A 24,201-nucleotide genomic window follows, 5' to 3' on the forward strand; every position below is an offset into this window, starting at 1 on the left:
TCTGTATACTTCCAACAACCCCTCTTAATCCTATTTGGTATGAGTCCCACACACTTAAGCAATATTCTAGAACTGTTGCACAAGTGATTTGTAAGCAATCTCCTTTGCAGACGGACTGCACTTCCCCAGTATTCTACTAGTAAACCGAAGTCTACCATCTGGTTCACCCACAACTGAGCCCACGTTTTCATTCCCATGTCATAACCCTACAAAGTGCGACATCCAGGTATTTGTATGAGTCAGCTTATTCCAACAGTGACTCATTGATATTATACTCTTAGGATACTACATTTTGTGAAGTGCAGAATTTTACATTTCTGAACATTAAAAGCAAGTTGCCAATCCTTGCACCACTTTGAAATCTTATCAAGATCTGACTGAATATTTATGCAACTTCATTCAGGCAGTACTGCATCACAGATAACTGTATCATCTGCACAAAGCCTGAAAGGTCACTGATACAGAACATAAAGGGCAAGGGTCCTAACACTTCCCTGGGGCACACCTGAAGTTAACTTCTGCATCTTATGTTGACTCCATCCAATATAACATGCTGTGTCCTGCCTACCAAAAAGTCCTCAATCCACTCACAAATTTCACTTGATACCCTATATGATAATACTTTTGACCATGAACGTAGTGTAGTACTGAGTCAAATACTTTTTGGAAGCCAAGAAATACTGGATATACTTGATTGCCTTGATCCAATGATCAATATTTTCAGAATCCATTGTGGCTGGGATTGAGCAGGTCATTTAGTTCAAGGAATCTCATTATGTTTGAACTCTGAATGTGTTCAAGCATTCTACAACAAATCGATATTGGATTTTAGTTTTGTTGACCACCTCTATTACCCTTGTTGTTTGTTTTGTTTTAGGGTGCAAAAACAATTGGGATCATACGCACCCAAGTTAAAACTTTAGAACTCTGAAGACAGAGAGGTGTTAAAAAGCAACTATACGTCAATGCCAACTGACATAATAGAAGACAGCTAAAAACAGGCACGTGGAAAAGAGCTAAGAAAGAACACCATACAGAAACGGAGGTCCAAAACTAAAAATTAAAGGGCCTTCACCACACTGCTTTGGCAGATAAAAACTAAAACGTGATCAACATCCCGCGTGTCATTTGCTAAAACGGCCGATAACTCACAAGCAAACGCAAACGGGACTGTAAAAGTTCAAAAAATGGACATTCCATCAGGAATTGGTGGACAGTTAAAACTTGCGCACAATGTGTACAAAGCAAACGACGATGGCTAAAAAGGCAGTGCCCAATAGGTAGCCAAGTTAAAAATACCTCCTCCCAGCGGGAGGGCTGAGAGGTGGTCATCCAAGCCACTGGGAGAGGCTTAATAAGCCAAAGCTCATTCCCGTGAAGGGAGGACCACTGGCGATGCCAAAGGGACACCACATCCTGACAGACGGTAACACAAAGGTCATTGGATGGAATATAGGTACTTGTGGGCTGAGGTACTAGGACTGCAGCTTTGGCAGCAGACTCGTTTCCTGCCAGACTGACATGCCAGAAACTCACACGAACATCACACTGGCTCCACCAGGAGTGAGTAGTTCACAGCTTTCCTGCACCCGCTGCACTAAAGGATGGGTGGTGTACAGTGCACATAGACTGTAAAGGGCACTAAGTGAGTCTGAGCAGAGCACACAATTGAAAACGCTGAGTCGCTGGATGTACTCTGTGGCCTGATACAAGGTGAAGAGCTTGGTTGTAAATACTGAGGAGTGTGCAGGAAGCTGATGTCGAAAGACACGGGTGCCAATGACGAAGGCACACCTCACCCCCGGTCAGTCCGAAAGACATTAGTGTGTACAAAGGTACTATCGCGAAGTTCCATCTGAAGGTCGTGAAACTGAAGGCAATAGACCAAGGTGGAGTAGTGTTCTTAGGAAGCAAATGAAGGCCAAGGTTAACATGGGCTGCTTCATGAAGCCAAGGTGGCGAATGGTTCACACACACCGGGAAAGGTGCAAGTAGTGCGAAGTTAAGCCGCCGTAGCAAGTGCCAAAAGCGGACTCCAGGAGGTAACAGAGAAGAAGGACGATTCCCATACTGACGATCAAAGGAATCATCAAAGAAGGAGGCATCGGATGGGTGGCCACATATGGCTGACAAACGGCATACATACCTGCTGAGTAGGAAGTCACAGCAGTAGGGCAGTGGTAGTTCAGCAGCTTCAGCATACAGACTCACAACCAAGCTGTTGTAAAATGCACCTGTGGCCAAACGGATAGTGGATAGTGTTGAGATGGCCTAAGAGGGACAGGCATGTTTGACGCATAAACAAAGCACTCATAATCGAGTTTTGAATGGACAAGGGACTGGTACAAATAGAGGAGGGTGATTCGATCGGTACCCCAGGAATTACCATTGAGGACACACAGAACATTGAGGAACCGCATACAGCAGGCTGCCAGGTAAGAGACATGGGAGGACCAAGAGAGTTTCCTATCAAGCTTGAGCCCCAGGAATTTCGTCGTTTCAATGAGCAGAAGGGCATTAGGCCCAAGATGTAAAGATGGTGGGAGAAACCACTTACCGTTTTCCTGGAGAAAGGTGTCCGACAAAGCAGAAACCACACGCACCTTGAAAACTTGATCTTTTAAAAATGCCTGAAGGAAACAGGGCAGGTGGCCACAGAAGCTCCACGTGTAATGAGTATGCAGGATACCAGTACTCAGGCAGGTGTCTGAGGCCTTCTCCAAATTGAAAATCACGGCCACAGTCTGGGATTTCCCCAGAAAACCATTCATGACATGGGTGGACAAAGTAACGAGCTGGTCAACTGCAGAATGCCACACTCTACATCCACACTGTGCATTTGTCAGTAAATTGCAAGACTCGAGCCACCATACCAGCCAGGCATGAATCGTGTTCCATCACCTTGCAAACGAAGCTGGTAGGAGAGATGGGGGAGAAGGGTTTTGTCCTTAACGAGCTTAGGTAATGGTATGACGGTGGCTTCGCGCCTGTATACAGGAAATGAGCCTTCTGCCCAGATGCGGTTGTACATGTTAAGCAGACACAAGAGAAAGGTGCTGCAACATCTGCATGTGGATAGCATCCAGCCCTGGGGCATAGGATCGGGATGAACTGAGAGCATGATCGAGCTCCCTCATAGTAATGGTGGCATTGTAGCACTCATAATTCGAAGAAGAGAGGGGTATCGCCCTAGGCTCCTTTGCTCATTTCTGATGGAGGAAGGCAGGGTGATAGTGGGAAAAGCTTGAAACTTCCGCAAAATGGTGGCCCAAGGTGTTGGAGATACCAATAGGTTCCACAATAGCATCGTCTGCTACTGTGAGGCCGGAAAATGGGGGAATAGATCTTGGCCCCAGAGAGGCGTCGGAGCTTGGCCCGCACAACAGAGGAAAGGGTGGAACTGTTAAAAGAACTAGTGAATAAAATCCAGCTAGCTCGTTTGCTGTCCCAAAGAACGTGAGGACACTTTGCACGCAGTTTGCCACCACACGATGGCAGTTTAGAACGCGGAGAGTCCGTCTCCAAGTGTCAATTGCATTTGCAGCATGCCTTCGTCCACCAATGGACGGACACATGACACGGTAAAGAGGAAGTGCAAGGAATGAACATCCTGCAGCAGTAAGGATAACATAGGTGAGATAGTCCACCTGGTCATCACAACTGGGGAAATCCTGTTCTTCAAAGGACACCAGGGAGGAGTGAAGCTGCCAGTCAGCCTTAGTAAGCTGCCATTTGGGCATCCACGTGGATGGTGTAGGACTCAGCAAGCAGAGAGCATATGGGAAATGGTCGTGTCAGTAGGTGTAACAAAAAACGGACCACTCAAGACGATGGGCAAGCTGGGCAGTGCAAAAGGATAGGTCCAAAAGGGAATAGGTGTGCAAGGAGTTGGATAGGAAATTGGGTGTTCTAGTGTTCAGGCGGAAGAGGGCAAGTTGGTTAAGAAGGTCAGCCAAAAGGGCACCTCTCTGACAGGTCCTGGGAGAACCCCAAAGGGGATGATGTGCATTAAAGTCACTGAGTAGCAAAAATGGGGGAGGTAGCTGCCCAATAAGCTGAAGGAAGTCTGCCCTGGTGACATCAAATGATGGAGAGACATAAATTGTACAGAGGGAAAAAGTCAGGCAGGTAAAGAAAAGGCGAACTGCAACAGCTTGAAGACGGGTAGTCAGGGAGATGGGGTGACTATGGATGTCATCCTGTATGAGCAGCATGACGCCCCCATGAGATGGAATGCAGGCCTCAGGGGGAAGGTCAAAACGAATCACAAAGTAATGTGAAAGCTCAAAACAGTCGCAAGGGCACAATTTCATTTCCTGAAGGCAGATTACAAGGGGATGCTGCAATGCTAAAAGCAGCCATAAATCCTCTTCCTTGGACCGAAGGCCGCGAACGTTACATTGGAACACTGTCATGAAGAGGAACAGATGTAGGGCTGTCAACTTAGCGGCCGCCGAGTGAGGGTCGGTGTAGAGTCGCTACTAAAGGGCACAGAAGCAGGAGGATCCTGGTCCATGGGGTCCAAACAAGCATCAGCATGCTTGTGCGGTCGGTCTGTGGAGTCCAACGCTGAAAAACGGTTGGTGGTGCGCACCAGCAATACAGAGGGTGGCCGGGCTAGGGTGCCATGTGGTGATACTGTTGAAGAGGATCTTCAAATTGGCAAAGGAGGAGACCGTTTGCCTTTGGTGGACTTCTTCGAGCCCATCCAGTTAGAGGAAGACTAGGGTGGTGTTTGGCTGGAGGGACAGAGGAAGTCTTCATGGGACTACTCATTCTGTCCTTTCCTGCCTACCGGTTGTGTAGCTGGTGGCTGTGCCTCTTAAGGCGGGAGTTTGACGGCTTGACAGCTGGACGGAGGATGGTGATGGCTACCTTGACACTGGGTGATTTCACAACCTCAGAGCTGAATATTAGGTCACATGTCTGCATGGCCATGGCGTTCACGAAGCAAGGGGTAACACGAACACAACTACAGCTACCAGATGGGAGAACGCAGGGCTTGACTAGCCAGTAACTTGCAAGCGACTGGGTACGGCACCTTTTCCTTTACCTGGATCTCTTTAACAGCCTGCTCATCAAGATACACAGGACAATCCCGAGAGGAGGCGGCACAGCCACCATTGCAGTTGATACAGTGGGAAGAAGGAGGTCGACAATTGTCCTTGTGCACATCCCTACCACAGGTGACACATGTGGCTGGGTGTCGAGAAGATGTTCTAGTGTGGTTGAAATGATGACACAGGTAGCGCATTGGATTCGAAATGTACAACTGGACTGTGATAATTTCATAGCCTGCTTTGAGCTTGAATGGAAGCACCAATCTATTAAAGGTGAGAAAGAGAGTGTGGGTGGGCATTAGGGAGGAATCAACCTTTTCAATACATGACGGATGGCAATGACACTGTGATTAGAGAGGTAAGACTGGATTCTGGGCTCAATTAGACCGTCAAGAAGCCTGGTGTAAATTATACCACGGGAATAATTCAAAGTTCTTATGGGCCTCGACACAAACACGATAACTGTGGAGAAGCAAGGCAGCAAGCAGTTATTGTGCTGAGCATCAGAACTGGTCTCCAAAAGCAAAGTGCCATTCTGTAAGTGGTAGCAGGATTTCACAGGGCCAGCAATTGCACCCCACCTTTCTGAATAATAAACAGATTTACCGTGGCGAAAGACTGACCGTCTTCAGTACATGACACCACGAGGAACCATGGTGCAGCGGGAAGGGTCTATGAATCATTAGTCTCATTACATTTGTGTTTTGTAGACACTGAGTGGGAAGATGATTGACTGATTGTGAGGAAATCCCCCACGATTGCCATCGTCTCTGTGTGACCTGCGCTTTTCTTTTTTTTTTTCAAGAGTTGGGCATGGCTTTTTGTTCAAGGTATACACAATAGACTATGGTTAGAATAGGAGCTAACTCGAAAGAAAATTCAGTATAAAATCTGATAGGGATTCCATATGCCCAGGAGCTTTGTTCAGTTTTAATGATTTCAGCTGTTTTTCAACACCACTGACACGAGCATTTGAAAATGAAGTTAAGCAATTCAGATTTTGCTTTGCTACCTGAGTTTCAGTTCCTGTCTCATTTGCTAGGGACTAGCACTAACTTTGGTGCCACTTTACATACAATCAGAATCCTTCATCTTCTTCTTACCAACAAATGATACTCATGAATGAGAAATTATAAAACAAGTTATTTTTAGAGAGGCTGTTGTGTGAATTTATTGTTTTATATGTGGATGGAAAACCATGCTGAGGAACAATGTCTTCAAGATGAGATGGCAATAGCAGTAACTTCAGGAGAGGAAGCGCTTGCATGGAAGTATATATGAGGTCCTTGCATTGCCCACTTAAAATGGAGAAGTGTGACGTCCTCTGGGTACATACAAAAAATGCTGCCAATGGTTATGCTGAATATGAACAAATGAACTATGAACTGAAGTGTTGCTCTGGATGCATCATTCTGCATATAAAGTTGCCTGTCATTGTTTTCAAGTTGGTGGACTCTGAATAGATGTTTGATGTCATCTGAAGGTTAGTGCACATGACTGTGGAGGATGTCCACATAATTACTCAAGAAAAGTAGAAGTTGCTGTATTATAGTTCCTTCCAGCAAGAGGAGGACATTGAGGAGACAAAGTCTACTACCACTACATCCAAAGTAACAGTTAAAGTAAAAGCAGAACAATATTGAATCTCCACTGAATCAAGTACATCAAATCCAACTGGTAAATTACACTTTTGGTGACCATGGTAGGACTTGAGCCTACAAGGCCTCAAATTGTCATATTTCTTCATGTTTTGTTTTTGGTAGGACATTACTCCACTCCTACTTTTCTGTATACAGTGAAACCCTGCTGTTACATTTTTCAATGGACTTTAAAAAAGTGATATAAAATTCAGGACAATATAAAATGTTGTAATAACTTTGTAACCGGTAAACTTCACATGTAGATGCCCCCCCCCCCCTTGCAGTTTCGTATACACTATTTATGATATGTGTGCGTAAAAGGCATCAAAATACTTGTTACGGACTAGGCTAGTATCCAATAATGGTTATCCTAATTTTCTACTATGTAACTGGAACTGGATAAACTGTCTGGGAAGTAGAACTGTTTGACTTAGTTTAATTCATCACAATTGATGTCTTTGGAAAGCATGAAATTGTGTCATTCATAATTTAAATAATGAAACATACATATTTTTCATGCTTACCATGATGCTTTCCAAGATTTTAAAGGTACTGTGCCCCCTCCTTCACACACACACACACACACACACACACACACACACACACACACACACACACACACACACACACACACAAGAAATACATACGTAAATATTTGCACTTGGCAACGAGAATAATTTCTCAAAACGCATTTTGGTAAGCATGAAAAACTACTTAACCGGGGCAGCGTTTCGTTATTTAAACTGGAAACATCTGAGTGACACAAAAGTGTCAACCAGCACTACAAGTGGTCAAACAATGAAACACATGAAATGTCCTTTCGAACTGACAAGATGAGCGCAACAATCACAAAGTTGTGCATGCACAGTAGACTGAAAACTGTTGTGAGCGAACTTAGTATTCCGAATTCACAATACTGTTTCTGGTTGCTTATGTAAGCACACCAAAATCGATTCTGGAAATCTGTTCCTAGCTGCCTGCTTTCCACATCCACAATTGATCTTTGCTCCCACGTAAATGCACAGCAATTTTTGAAACGTACTTGGATTGTCAGTCCATATCTTTGTTATCAAAATGTCTACTTATATGGACGGGATGACTTACTGTGCATTGAAGGTGAAGAAGAATTATTGCACTGAGCATGAAACTGTCTACCTTTAACATTTAACTGAAGAGAAATAACGATTGTGCTGACTAAATAAAAACTGGAACAGCTATTTTCCAGATGTCATAACTAACTGGGTTAGCAAATCCGCTTCAGACCTGGACATGTAAACATGATAGCAAAAAATGGTTTCCAAAATTTGATTTTAATCTTTTGGAAAATGTGGCGTATGTAGACATAGTGAGTCACTCCATTACACCAAGCAGAGATTGTTCCAACTTTTACAGATTCAGGTTCTTTGAATAGAATGCCCTGGTTTCAAAAAACTTAACCACATGATATTTCTATACACTGTTTAAAAGGCCAATGTCATGCCTGCATCATTTTATATTAATTACATCAGTTTTTTCCTCCACGAACATTGTTTCATAAAGTGTAGGTCATGGAAAAATTATAGATATGTTAATGCAAAATTGGGTGCACATTAACATTGTGAGCATAGGAAATTTTACGGGAGTGATAAGAATTGTCACAAATGGTGGGGAAACGTTAATTCTGGGAATATAAAAGTGGGGTTATACTGTACTTTAAGTACATTTTCTCTAATTGTCTCAATTGGAGGAAGTAATCAGGTTGGATGCACATTGAGACGTATTGGCAGAGTGGTTTATCACTTTCAGTGTGAGAAATATAAGAGCAATTACACTTCCACTGTGTAAAAAGCTTAGATACAAAACAAGTTTTGTCTAGAGCAACATATAGAAGCATGTGCATGTCAACTTAAACTGAAGGAGGGCTCTTTTATAATTGTAACAGTATGTAGGTCTCCTTCAGGAAACTTTGATGCCTTATTGAGCTATCTGTCAGATAGGGGAAAGCAAATTATTATTTGTGGGGACTTCAATGTTGATTCACTGAAAGAGTGTAATAGGAAGAATGACCTGGAAGTCTTGCTCGGTTCTTTCAATTTGACATCTGTCATTAATTTGCCCACTCAGGTAGTAAAGGACAGCAGCACATAACACTTTTATAGACCAAGATAAGTTTAAAAACATAAATTCTTGTCTTGTTGAGAATGGCCTTTCTGATCATGGTTTGCATCAACAGTATATGACATAGCTCCATTCAGTAATTCAAAACTACCATCCAAAGTTGTGCATTCAATTAATGACTCAACAATTAGAAATTTCAGAGAAAATCTTCAGCAGTTAGACTGGGATGAGGTGTACAAGGAACCCAATGCTAATTTAAAATATAACTTATTTCATGATACACTTGTAAGAGATTTTGAAAACTGTTTTGCCAAGAAAGTAATTAAATACGATTATAAGAAACCATGCAAAAAAACCTTGGCTTACTAAAGGAATAAAAATATCTTGCAACCACAAAAGGGAACAGTATCTAACAACAAGAAAGAGTAATGACCCAAAAACACCAAATATTATTAAAACTACTGTACTACATTAAGAAAGGAAGACCAGAAGCATGTGCATCATGTCTGAGATTAATACCTCTGATAACAAAACAAAATAATTTGGAATATTATTACAAGGGAGACAGGGCAACCAAGAGTACAGGATGACGGCATTACCAAGGCGAACGGAAACTTGACAAACAAGTTGGAAGTCGAAAACCTTTTGAATAATAATTTTTTAAATGTTGTAGAGAAAATAGGATCTAAATGTTCATTGGAAGAAGCAAGGCAGTTAATGGAAGAGACCTTGCCCACACCGTTTGATACCATTCCACCCATCTCTCCTCCTGAAATTAGGAAAATGATAAACTCTCTTGAGAATAAAAGCTCACATGGAATTGATGGCATTTCCAGCAGGATAGTAAAAGCTTGTTCCCAAGAGATAAGTGGGATTCTTGGCCACATATGTAATAGCTCTCTGAAGCAGACAGAAGTATGCCATTGTTAAACCACTGCATAAAAAAGGGGATACGTCTGACCACAATCTATTGGTTATGAACTGTAGATTCAAACTGAAAAAAACTGCAAAAAGGTGGGAATTTAAGGAGATGGCACCTGGATAAACTGACTAAACCAGAGGTTCTACAGAGTTTCAGGGAGAGCATAAGGGAACAGTTGGCAAGAATGGGGGATATAAATACAGTAGAAGAAGAATGGGTAGCTTTAAGGGATGAAGTAGTGAAGGCACCAGAGGATCAAGTAGGTAAAAAGATGAGGGCTAGTAGAAAACCTTGAGTAACAGAAGAAATATTGAATTTAATTGATGAAAGGAGAAAATATAAAAATGCAGTAAATGAAGCACGCAAAAAGGAATACAAACGTCTCAAAAATGAGATCGACAGGAAGTGCAAAATGGCTAAGCAGGGATGGCTACAGGACAAATGTAAGGATGTAGAGGTTTATCTTACTACGGGTAAGATAGATATTGCATACAGGAAATTTAAAGAGACCTTTGAAGAAAAGAGAACCACTTGTATGAATATCAAGAGCTCAGATGAAAACCCAGTTCTAAGCAAAGAAGGGAAATCAGAAAGGTGGAAAAAGTATATAGAGGGTCTATACAAGGGTGATGTACTTGAGGACAATATTATGGAAATGGAAGAGGATGTAGATGAAGATGAAATGGGAGATATGATAATGCGTGAAGAGTTTGACAAAGCACTCAGAGACTTGAGTCACAACAAAGCTCCAGGAGTAGACAACATTCCATTAGAACTACTGACAGCCTTGGGAGAGCCAGTCCTGACAAAACTCTACCATCTGGTGAGCAAGATGTATGAGACAGGCGAAATACCCTCAAACTTCAAGAAGAATATAATAATTCCAATCCCAAAGAAAGCAGGTGTTGATAGATGTGAAAATTACCGAACTATCAGTTTAATAAGTCACGGCTGCAAAATACTGACATGAATTCTATACAGACGAATGGAAAAACTGGTAGAAGCCGACCTCGAGGAAGATCAGTTTGGATTCCGTAGAAATATCGGAACACTTGAGGCAATACAGACCCTACGACTTATCTTAGAAGCTACATTAAGGAAAGGCAAACCTACATTCCTAGCATTTGTAGACTTAGAGAAAGCTTTGGACAATGTTGACTGGAATACTCTCTTTCAAATTCTAAAGGTGGCAGGGGTAAAATACAGGGAGCGAAAGGCTATTTACAATTTGTACAGAAACCAGATGGCAGTTATAAGAGTCAAGGGACATTAAAGGGAAGCAGTGGTTGGGAAGGGAGTGAGGCAGGGTTGTAGCCTCTCCCCGATGTTATTCAATCTCTATATTGAGCAAGCAGTGAAGGAAACAAAAGAAAAATTCGGAGTAGGTATTAAAATCCATGGAGTAGAAATAAAAACTTTGAGGTTCGCCGATGACATTGTAGTTCTGTCAGAGACGGCAAAGGACTTGGAAGAGCAGTTGAGCGGAATTGATAGTGTCTTGAAAGGAGGATATAAGATGAACATTAACAAAAGCAAAACAAGGATAATGGAATGTAGTCAAATTAAGTTGGGTGATGCTTAGGGAATTAGATTAGGAAATGAGACACTTAAAGTAGTAGATGAGTTTTGCTATTTGGGGAGCAAAATAACTGATGATGGTCGAAGTAGAGAGGATATAAAATGTAGACTGGCAATGGCAAGGAAAGCATTTCTGAAGAAGAGAAATTTGTTAACATCGAGTATAGGTTTAAGTGTCAGGAAGTCGTTTCTGAAAGTATGTGTATGGAGTGTAGCCATGTATGGAAGTGAAACATGGATGATAGTTTGTACAAGAAGAGAATAGTAGCTTTCGAAATGTGGTGCTACAGAAGAATGCTGAATATTAGATGGGTAAATCACATAACTAATGAGGAAGTATTGAATAGGATTGGGAAGAAGAGAAGTTTGTGGCACAACTTGACTAGAAGAAGGGATCGGTTGGTAGGACATGTTCTGAGGCATCAAGGGATCACCAGTTTAGTGTTGGAGGGCAGCGTGGAGGGTAAAAATCGTAGAGGGAGACCAAGAGATGAATACACAATGCAGTTTAAGAAGGATGTAGGTTGCAGTAGGTGCTGGGAGATGATGAAGCTTGCACAGGGTAGAGTAGCTAAGAGAGCTGCATCAAACCAGCCTCAGGACTGAAGACAACAACAACAACAACAACAACAACAACAATGTCTGATGCCAACAACTACTGCCCAATCTCTCTTCTGACTGCCTTATCCAAAATTCTTGAAAAAGTAATGGTTTGTAGAGTAGCTCCACACCTTTGTAAAAATAAAGTTTTGACTAAATGTCACTTTGGTTTCCAGAAAGGTTTTTCAACGGAAAATTCTATATATACTTTCACTAATGAAATATTAAATACTCTGAGTAACCGGAGGTCACCCGTTGGGATTTTTTGTGATCTCTCAAAGGCTTTTGATTGCGTAAATCATGGAAAACTTCTAGATAAGCTCAAGTACTGTGGTATGAATGGTACAACACTCAAATGGTTTAAATCATACCTAACTGGAAGAATGCAGAAAGTTGAAATAAGCAGTTCACATAATATGCAAAAAAACTGGTGATTTCTCAAACTGGGGAACAATCAAGAATGGGGTGTTGCAAGGTTCGGTCTTGGGTCCTCTTCTGTTCTTAATATATATAATGACTTGCTATTCTATATTCATGAAGATGCAAAGCTGGTACTTTCTGCCGATGATACAAGTATAGCTATCACACCCAACAAGAATTAAGTGGTGAAATTGTAAACGATTTTTTTCAGAAAATCATTAAGTGGTTCTCTGCAAATGGGCTCTCATTAAACTTTGACAAAACACAGTACATGCAGTTCCACATAGTCACTGGAATGACACCATTAAAAATATGTACTTCGGTCAGAAATCGGTAGCTAAGGTAGAATATTCAAAATTTCTTGGTGTATGCAATGATGAGGGGTTGAACTGGAAAAAACACACTGAAGATCTGCTGAAACGTTTTTGAGTTCAGCTACTTATGCTATTAGGGTCATTGCAAATTTTGGTGATATACATCTCATAAATTAGCTTACCACGCCTATTTTTATTCTCTGCTTTCACATGGCATCATATTCTGGGGTAACTCATCATTGAGTAAAAGAGTGTTCATTGCACAAAAGCGTGTAATCAGAATACTTGCTGGAGCTCATCCAAGATCATCCTGCAGACACTTATTTAAAGAGCTAGAGATCTTCAATGTAGCCTCACAATATATATATATATTCACTTATGAAATTTGTTATTAACAATCCGAACAAGTTCAAAATTAATAGCAGTGTACTTCGCTACAACACGAGGAGAAAGGATGATCTTCACTACTCAAGATTAAATTTAACTTTGGCTCAGAAGGGGGTAAATTGTACTGCCACAAAAGTCTTTGGTCACTTACCGGATAGCATCAAAAGTCTGACAGATAGCCTTATAGCACTTAAAAGGAAATTAAAAGAATTTCTTAATGGCAACTCCTCCTACTCATTAGATGAATTTTTGTATATAGTAAGTGGGTAATTTCCCCAACCCCCACAAAAAAGTGTCATGTAATATTTTGTGTAATGCAATATTTTGTATAGACACCTTTTATTAACCTGACATGTTCCACATCATTACGAAGTGTTGTATTCCTGATCTATGGAACAAATTCTAATCTAATCTAATATCATCTAATCCAATCCATTATGAACCTTTATTTTTTAAACAATTCTGCTGCTGCTACCCAACAGAGAAACACAAGTATCTTACTTTTTCATGGGGATACTGTTCCTTCACTTAGAGCTGACCCACAGCAACGATAATTTTCTCTCATAGGTGTTATAATGTTTCATAGACTACAAAATGAGTCATTCTAAACATTAGCTTTCATTTTCAACAATATCCTGCATAATTTATGGGGGTCAACTATAACACATCAACATATCATTCCTTCACTTACAGCTGGGGGTGGAAGGTGCAGCAGAGGAAGGTTTCTCTCACAGGCATTATATAATATTTCGTGTACTATGCAGATATACACTTGAGCAACTAAATTTCTGGAGATAATATTCAAATATACATATTCTTTAAACAGTCGTTTGAAAAATGTTTTAAGACAGTTGCGCATAGTACTCGTTAAGTAGAAAAAATGTCTGAAGAAAGATATGTGAAAGATAATTTCTATAGAAGTAGAATACTTAATATTTTGACACTTACTCCGATGTAATGTGTAGACGGAAACTTACAGGAGAAGGAAACTTACACGAGTTGTAAAAACTTGATACGTACAATTAAATACCAAATTATTGAAGTTGTGAAAAGCGTCTCACTCTGGCTGTAATTCCACCTTTGTTGGCAATAAGACAAAACTGTAAATTTACTGTGGAAAGTTAGGTGAGCCAGAATTTGTCAAGTTATTATAATAGCTGCATGTTTAAAAAACTTCTTCCTTATAATTATGACTTGAAAGACCATTATTACAACTTCACTGTTGCACAAATATACTGTAGTGGACATTAAGATCCAATATTTAACACATCAAGAGAATGTTGTGTGCAATGATAAAGGTACACTTCAGTTACAATTGGGACAATTATTATTATTATTATTATTATTATTATTATTGTTGTTGTTGTTGTTGTTTTTTGTTAATCACAGTAAAACAACCGGAAGTGCAAAAATAAGCAGCACATATTACACTGATAATACTTACTAATTTTATCATCTGTCAGCAATTACAGTAATTAGTTGTAGAAGAGGGAGAGGGAGAAAAAAGGGGAAGAGTTTATTGGAGCTTTAGAAGACTTAAGATAAAATATGGTAGACACAATAGACAACATTCCTTCAGAATTTCTGAAATTGTTGGAATATATGGCAACCAGGCAACTGCTCAAGTTGGTGCATATGATCTATGAGTCTTTAAACACATTAGAAAAATTTCATCCACACAATTTCAAATATAGCAAAGACAGATAAGTGCAAGAACTATCAGCTTAACAGTTCATGTGTCTAAATTGCTGATAAGAATAATATACAGAAGAATTGAAAAGGAAACTGAGGCTCTGTTAAATGACAGTCAGTTTGCCTTTCGAAAAGGTAAGGGCACCAGAGAGGCAGTCAACTTTGTGACTGATAATGGAAGTAAGAAGCAAGGAAGATCAAGACACATTCATATGATCTGTTTACCTGGAAAAGCTGTCTACAATCTAAAATTGCACAAGATGTTCAAAATTCTGAGAAAAACAGCAGTAAATTATAGGGAAAGACAAATAATATGTAATTTGTACAAGAACCCAGAAAGAACAGTAGGAATGGAAGAGAAAGAATGAAGCTCAGATTAAAAAGGGTGGAAGACAGGTGTAGTCTTTTGACCCTATTGTTCATTCTCTGTATTAGAGGAGCAGTGGTGGAAATAAAAGATAGGTTCAAAAGAGGGATTAAAATTCAGATTGAAAGGATATCAATGATAAGATTCACTGATGACATTACTATCCTTGATAGAAGTGAAGAAGAATTCAGCATATGTTGAAAGGAAAGAACACAAGAGTATGGATTGAGAGTAAATTGAGAAAATACTAAAGAGGAATAGTAGAAATCAGATTAGTGATAAACTTAACACAAAGTGGGGGACCTGGAAGTAGATGAAGTTATGGAATTCTGTTACCTTGGAAATGAAATAAAACATAATAGATGAAGCAAACTGGACAACAAACAACAGGAAGCACAGGTGACAGAGGGCATTCCTGGCCAAGAGAAGATGGCCGGTACCAAACATTGATCATAACCTATGAAAGAAACTTGTGAGAATGTATTTTTGAAACAAACCAATAAATGGTAGTGAATTGTGGACTCTGAGAAAACTGGAAAAGGAGGGAATCTTAAGTGTTTGAAATGTGGTGCTATAGAAGTATATTGAAAATTAAGTGGTCTGGTCAGATTAGAAATGAAGTTGTTCTCTTTAGAATTAGTAAAGAGAGGAGCATGTGGTAAACACTAATAGGAAGTGGGGACAGAATAAATGGACACGTGTCATGACATCAGGGAATAACTTCCATGATACTAGAGGAAGCTGAAGAGCATAGAACTGCAGGGGAAGACAGAGATTGGAATACATCCCACAAATAATTGAGGATATAAGGTGCAAGCGCTACTCTGAGATGAAGATGCTGGTAGAAGAGACGATAATCATCAGAGGCCATAATGAACCATTTGGTCAGAAGACTGATGATTCAACAATTAGAAGTGCAAGTAGCCTCTTACTGGAACCATTCAGATGCTAAGTGAAGCATCATGCACCAGTCACACCTACGAGGGTAATCCTAAAAGTAAGGTCTCCTATTTTTTTTATAAGTACATAGACCTGTTTATTTCTACAATGGTCCACATCAGTTTACACCTTGAACATTTAGCTATATTTCTGTCGATTCATTTCTGTAGACGCTGTGGCAGTTTTTGTATGCCCATGTCATACCAACTCACCATCATGCTGTTCAGAAAGTTATGGATCTCTTCATCGGAGCTGAATCGCTTTCCGGCCAAATGTTCTTTTAACCTAGGGAACAGGTGATAGTCACTGGGTGCCAAGTCAGGACTATAGTGTGGGTGGGTAATTTTGTTCCACTGAAACTGTTGCAAGAGAGCAACAGTTTGCCGAGCAATGTGTGGGCAAGCGCTGTGATGGAGAATGTGTATGCCCTTGCTCAACATTCCTCTTCTCTGGTTCTGAATTGCTCGTTTGAGTTTTTTCTGAGTCTCACAGTACCTGTCAGCGTTAATTGTGGTTCCAGTAGGCATAAAGTCGACCAACAATACCCCTTCCCAATCCCAAGAAACGGTTGTCATGACTTTCTGGCAGACTGTGTTTGTTTGAATTTTCGCTGCATTGGTGAAGAAGGATGCCGCCACTGGAGTGATTGTTGCTTGGTCTCAGGTGTAAAGTGGTACGACAACTGAGTCCAGTAAGTTGTCCTGTTCGACTGCAAGGCGGTGAAGAAATGCGTCGGAAGTGTCAACTCGTTGCCGCATGCGGTCCTCAGTCAGCATGCGTGGCAACCCATCTTGCGCACACCTTCCAGTAGTTTAATGTTTCTGTTAAAATTCTGAGAGCAGTGCTTTGGGAAACTTCAGGAACCTACGTGCAGAGATCATCCAGGGTGATCCGCCTACCTTTACACGTGCTTTGCTCAACTTTCAACACTGTCTCCTCCGAAATTGATGATCTCCTACTCCTTTGTTCGTCGTGAATTTCGGTCCGACCAGCTGCAACTTCTCTACACCACTTGTGAACGATTTTGACATCCATGCATGACCCACCATATACTTCTGTCAATTGGTGATGGATTTCAATCAGCGCAGTGCCCTTTGCATTCAAAAACCAAATGACTGCGCACAATTCACACTTGGGGGTAACATCCAACAGGAGCTCCATTCTCAATGGCTGCCAAGCCAAGACTGAGCACCTTAGCATGGTGTGCGCATGTTTACACACAGCGCGTGAAGCACTCTTCATAACAGTGTGACCAACTGCACACAGATAGAGATCTGTACTTATAAAAAATAGGAGAACTTACTTTTCGGATTACCTCATATGTGTGAACATCTGTCTCCTATTAGAGCATTTTCTATGTTCTACATTAATATATTCTACAGGACACTTCATCCAGGTCTTACCACACTGTTTAAAGAGTGATATGACTATCCTCAACTGTAAGGTATTCCCAGCCACCCTCAATTGTATAATTAAGATTATGGTTCTAACTGTTACCAGATTCTTCCCCAAAGAGCCTAAACCACTGGTGATGCTGCTAGACCCTATGCTTAGCTTATATGTATTATGTTACCTGGTAATCATTTCCCAAATGGTTCTGTACCAGTTCTGACATTCCCCTCCCATGACCACTACCCAGTAAAAAAACATTGTTGGTCTTCTAAATACTTTTTAAAAATGCTGTTCAAATGAGTGTTGTGCATGACCTTTTTTTTCAAACTTCCTAATAGTTTTGGAAAAATTGCAGTTCAAATACCTTTGAATAATATACCAACCATCAAGCTAGTAGTGTATTTTGTATATAATTTTCAATTAAAGGAGACCATTCATTGAAAAGCAGAAACACTAAGTTGCCAATAGACACACGCTTAAAGAAAGAAACTTTGCTAGCTCTCAGAGGAATTCTTTTACGAGCTCGACTACACACACATGCTCAGGGCCAAGACAACCAGTCCTCATTCCTACACCACCTCAACCAAACATGCCACATTCCTGGACACTAACGTCCACCTCTCCTTCAGCTCCATCCACACCTTTGTGTACAATAAACTCACTAACTACCAACAGTACCTGTAGTTCAACAGATACCACCCCTTCCACACCAAAAAATCCCTCCCATACAAACTAGCTACTCACAGTGGCATAGCTGTAGTGCACTACCAACCAAACCTAGTCCACAGGCAGATTTCCTATGCCATATTGCCCTCCCCCCATTCTCTCATCCCCCAAAGAATCAGCTACAAAAAAAGAGTTCTTTTATCATCACCCTGGAATAGAACAATTGAACCATATACTTTGTCAGTGCTTTCATTATCTCTCATTATGTCCTGAAATGAGGAATACCCTATCCATGACCCTTCCCACTCCACCTAAAGTGATGTTCTGTTGCCCACCCAATCTGTACAGCATCCTGGTCCACCCCTATGCCACCCCTAATCTGAACTTCTTGCCACATCGATCATATCCCTGAGGTAGACCAAGATGAAAGACCTGCCCAGTCCACCCACCGAGCACTGCCTACTGCTGCCCTGTCACAGGCTTATCATATCTGATAGGAGGATGGATCACTTGTGAAAGATGGCATGTCATATACCAACTCTGTTGGAAACACTGCACGGTCTTTTATGTTTCTATAACTACAATACCAGCTGTCCACCAGGATTTTATTTCTTGTTGTTGTGATCTTCAGTTCAGAGGCTGGTTTGATGCAGCTCTCCATGCTACTCTATCCTGCGCAAGCCTCATCATCTCTGAATAACTACTGCAACCCACATCCTCCTGAATCTGCTTATTGTATTCATCTCTTGGCCTCCCTTTATGATTTTTACTCTCCCCACTTCCCTCCAATACTAAATTGGTGATCCCTCGATGACTCAGAATGTGTCCTACCAACTGATGCCTTCTTCTTGCCACCTTGTGCCACAAATTCCTCTTCTCACCAATTCTATTCAGTACCTCCACATTAGTACATGACTTACACATCTAATCGTCAGCATTCCACTGTAGCACCAAATTTTGAAAGCTTCTATTTTCTTCTTGTCTGCACCATTTATCGTCCATGTTTCACTTCCGCACATGGCTACACTCTGTACAAATAGTTTCAGAAGAGACTTCCTGACACTTAAATCTGCACTCGAGGTTAACAAAATTCTCTTCTTCAGGAGCACTTTCCTTGCCATAGGGAGTCTGTATTGTATATCCTCTCTACTTCGACCAACATCAGTTATTTTGCTCCCCAGATAGCAAAACTCATTTACTACTTATGTGTGTCATTTACTAATCTTATTCCCTCAGCATCACTTGATTTAGTTACACTACATTCCATTACCATCATTTTGCTTTTTTTGACATTCATCTCAAATCCTCCTTTCAAGACACTGTCCATTCCGTTCAGCTGTTCTTCCAGGTCCTTTGCTGTCTCTGACAGAATTACAATTTCATCAACAAACCTTAAAGTTTTTATTTCTTCTCCACGCACTTTCATTCCTACTCCAAATTTTTCTTTTGTTTCCTTTACTGCTTGCTCAGTACACAGACTGAATAAAATCGGGGATAGGCTACAACCCTGTCTCATTTCCACTCGTGCTTCTCGACTCTCATAACTGCCATCTGTTTCTGCACAAATTGTAAACAGCCTTTCCATCCCTGTGTCTTACACTTGCCACGTTCAGAATTTGAAAGCGAGTATTCCAATCAACATTGACGAAAGCTTTTTCTACGTCTACTATTGCTAGTAACATAGGTTTGCCTTTCCTTATCTTATCTTCTAACAAAAGTCATAGGGTCAGTATTGCCTCGCATATTACTGCATTTCTCCAACTTGTACCAGATGTTCCATTCATTCGTAAACAATTCATGTTAGTATTTTGCACCCATGACTTATTAAATTGATAGTTCGGTAATTTTCACATCTGTCAACAGCTGCTTTCTTTGGAATTGGAATTATTATATTCTTCTTGAAGTCTGAGGGTATTTGGTCTCATACATCTTGCTCATCAGATGTAAGAGTCTTGTCATGGCTGTCCCTCTCTAGGCTATCAGTAATTCTAATGGAATGTTGTCTACTCCTAGGGCCTTGTTTTGACTTCGGTCTTTCAGCACTCTGTCAAATTCTTCATGCAGTATCATATATCCCATTTTATCTTCATCCATGTCCTCTTTATTTCCATAATATTGCCCTCAAGGACATCTACCTTGTATAGACCCTCTATATATTTCTTCAAACTTTTTGCTTTTCCTTCTTTGCTCAAGACTGGTTTTTCATCTGAGCTCTTGATATTCATACAGGTGGTTATCTTTTCTCCAAAGGTCTCTTTAATTTTCCTGTAGGCAATATCTATCTTATCCTTAGTGATACATGTCTCTACATCCTTGCATTTGTTCTCTAGCCACCCCTGATTAGCCATTTTGCACTTCCTGTTGTTCTCATTTTTGAGACGTCTGTACCCTTTTTGCCTGCTTCATTTACTGCACTTTTATATTTCCTCCTTTCATCAATTAAATTCAATATGTCTTCTGTTACCCAAGGATTTCTACTAGCCCTTGTCTTTTCACCTACTTGATCCTCTGCTGTCTTCACTATTTCATCTCTCAAAGATTCACATTTTTCCCCTACTGTATTTCCTTCCCCTGTTCTTGTTAACCATTCCCTAATGCTCTCTTTGTAACTCTCTACAATCTCTGGTTCTTTCAGTTTATCCAGATCCCATCTACTTAAATTCATTAATTTTTCCAGTTTTAATCTACAGTTCATAACCAATAAATTTTCGGCAGAATCCACATCTGACCCTGGAAATGTCTTACAATTTAAAACCTGGTTCCTAAATCTCTGTCTTATCATGATATAATCTATCTGAAACGTTTCAGTGACCCCAGGCCTCTTCCACGTATACAACCTTCATGATTCCTAAACTAAGTGTTAGCTATGATTAAGATATTCTCTGTGCAAAATTCTACCAAGTGGATTCCTCTTTCATTCCTTACCCCCAGTCCATATTCACCTACTATTTTTTCCTTCTCTTCCTTTTGCTACAGTTGAATTCCAGTCCCCAATGACTATTAGATTTTCAGTCTCACTGAACTATCTGAATAATTTCTTTTATTGCATCATAGATTTCCTCAATCTCTTCATCTGCAGAGCTAGTTGGCATATTAACTTGTACTACTGTGGTAGACGTGAGCTTCGTGTCTATCTTGGCTACAATAATGTGTTCATTAGGTTGTTCATAGTAGCTTATCCTCGTTTGTATTTTTTACTCATTATTAAACCTACTCCTGCATTACTGTTATTTGAATTTGTATTTGTAACCCTGTATTCACCTGACCAGAAGCGTTGTTCCTCCTGCCAGCAAACTTCACTAATTCCCACTATATCTAACTTTAACCTATCCATTTCCCTTTTTAAATATTCTAACCTACCTGCCCAATTAAGTGAGCTGACATTCCACACTCCAATCCGTAGAATGCCAGTTTTGTTTCTCCTGATAACAATGTCCTCCTGAGTAGTCCCCCACCCATAGAACGAAATGAGTGACTATGGGACTATTTTACCTCCATAATATTTTACCCAAGAGGACACCATCACCATTTAACCACACAGTAAAGTGCATGCCCTCAGGAAAAATTATGGCTGTAGTTCCTCTTGCTTTCAGCCGTTCGTAGTACCAGCATAGCAAGGCTACTTTGGTTAATGTTCCACGCCAGATCTGTCACTCATCCAGACTGTTGCCCCTGCAACTACTGAAAAGGCTGCTGCCCCTTTTCAGAAACCACACGTTTGTCTGGTCTCTCAACAGATACACCTCTGTTGTGGTTGCACTTACGGTACTGTTATCTGCATCACTGAGGCATGGTCCTTGTTCTTTTGTATTGACCTGAATAAATCAACTGGAAAAGTTTCATTAGGTTCTGTCATCCTGAACTACTTACCCATCTCCTAAATTTAGTTTGAAAGAATGCCATTTTGCATTCTAACTTTTCCTCATACCAAATCAAGTCTGTATTAGACCACTGATAGTGATTTTGTAGTATACCAGAAAACTAAAACTTGTATAATGCAACTGTAACTTATTGACAGGGTTACATTCTCCTATGTGATTCTAAAACTTTTAGGAGGATCCAGTATTGCAATATGTGACACATTTAAAAATATAGAGACCTTCAGGGGATGTGCATAGTTGCAGCAAAAGGGACATCTTGAATGGTTGTGCCTGCTGACCCGTACTTTTTAAATCGGGCTTGCCACTCTCACTTAGTGTCACGATTTGAACTAAAAAAGTGAGTGTAATCTGAAATAGTGTAATCAGTGGACACAACTGCAACAACAGATTAATAAAAAAAAGAAATGAAAAAAGCAGAAAATAGCTTATTGTGTTATTTCTCATATGATATATAAACTTTTGCCAAGTTGCTGGTAGCATTAGGTATTACCTTCTCAGCCAAAGCAGGGCATCTGTTGCATAGTTGCCATTTTCTTGTTTCTCTATAAGAATCATGTCATTAAGGTACATGAACCGTTCTTTGTTACTTTCATACTTCTCTGTAAGTTTCTGCAAAAGAGAGAGAAAAAAATGGAATTGACATAGTGCCAGCAAATTAGACCTAGTTTATGCATTGACTTTCGTGTTGACACAAAAGATGCCTCAAACTTGTTTCACAGCTGCCAGTGCTGCGACATATTACAGTTGACTCACACTAGGCAATGTTCTCATTTATTCCACCACTTTTAAACTGTTTTATACGAAATAACTGTGGTAAATGCTAGTATGTTCTGCTGAGCAACACAAGGAAAGTATAAACATGTGCCATAATTTTGTATTATAAATTTTAAATGAATTGTGTTGAAAAACTTGTAGAAACAAGTCCAGATAGGGTGTTTTGGTGCTGTGCTGATGATGTGGCAGTGGGTGTACTGGGCACTATTTAGAGTACACACAAGAACCATAGGGCTACAGCCGACCTGAAGATGTTGTTGAGACCTATACATTGATTATTAAAATTTCTTCTTAATAAAATGAGATGTTGAATTCTGACTCGTTGTTGTATATGATACCAAGCTGGAAACATTAAAATTTATGTTTGCCAGGTATGTGTGTAAAGGCAATTGTTGGTGTTCAAGAAACAATATGTAATATTGTGATGGCTCAAAAGTAACTGATAATTTAATACAGATTTATATAAGATTTTGGGATTTACATTCAAAGGGCGATTTATCGTCCAACTTTAATGGAGTTTCTTAGAATTCACATTAAGTCTAGGAAAGCTTTAAATGAATGATGAAGACAAAGTTTTTACACATCTGAAGTGATAAGAGTATCTCTGAATTCACATATTAGATTTTTAGCATAATATTAGGAACTTAAACTCCATTAATAATCATTTTCTACTTGACAGGCTGCAACAAGAAATATCACAAAAAGTTTCGAATTCAGTTTATGTGAATTTTGAGCTAAGTGATCTAAAGTTGAACTATTAATGGCATTTAACTTCGACAAATAGAACCTAACTGTGAATGCTACAGGTTCATTGCAGTCAGTTTAATCTCTTAACAGCAAATACTGAAGTGAAATTTGTGTGTGTACACTAGCAATTCTTGGTGTGCATGTTAACACTGACTGTGTTTAGTTTGAACACTAATCTAATTAATGGAGTTTGTAGCATGCAAGTTAACAGAGACTGTTATTTAAAAGGTTCTATATTCTGAAAAAGCTTATCAGAAGAAATTATCATTATAAATGTACTGAAAGAAGAAAAGGCAGCCAGAGATTGACCATCTGTTTGAACAATGATTTATTGGGACCATTTGTTTCAAAAAATTGCAAACTTTTATCCACAAATGGAATTCAGCATTCTACATCCAAAATATTTCTGGTTCTACTTCCTGTTGGTGAAAAGGCTCTGCCTACCCCACTATGAGGATAGGAGGAGAATTAACTGCATGAAGATTAATTTGGATTCATTTTGTTCCTAGCCACACTACAATTTTGCATCTGGGGTATGGCGACACATGGTCACAATGTACTGTCATTAGCACTACTGAGAGGATCTTTGTGTTCAGTGTACAGCTCTGGTGCATCCTACTGAATCTGCAGCAGCAATCTGAGCAGCAGTTGGCACTACAGTGACACCACGTACTGTTAGAAACTGGATACTTCGAGGACAGCTCTGAGCCAGTCTCCCTGTAGTG

At 40.1% G+C, this 24,201-nt stretch overlaps 2 protein-coding genes across 2 annotated transcripts in view; one reads left to right on the plus strand and one right to left on the minus strand.

Annotated features, from left to right (window-relative positions):
- The window catches only part of LOC126270585 (glycolipid transfer protein), an 83,630-nt gene that overhangs the window by 28,998 nt on the left and 30,431 nt on the right, over nucleotides 1-24,201 (minus strand). The window contains exon 4 of the mRNA XM_049974081.1: nucleotides 22,446-22,564. Within this exon, the coding sequence (XP_049830038.1) occupies nucleotides 22,446-22,564 (119 nt within the window). The remainder of the gene's footprint in view (nucleotides 1-22,445; nucleotides 22,565-24,201) is intronic.
- The window catches only part of LOC126270569 (craniofacial development protein 2-like), a 120,261-nt gene that overhangs the window by 7,059 nt on the left and 89,001 nt on the right, over nucleotides 1-24,201 (plus strand). The window lies entirely within an intron of this gene.

This window comes from Schistocerca gregaria, chromosome 1 (assembly GCF_023897955.1).
Source record: "Schistocerca gregaria isolate iqSchGreg1 chromosome 1, iqSchGreg1.2, whole genome shotgun sequence".
Lineage (NCBI taxonomy): Eukaryota > Metazoa > Arthropoda > Insecta > Orthoptera > Acrididae > Schistocerca > Schistocerca gregaria.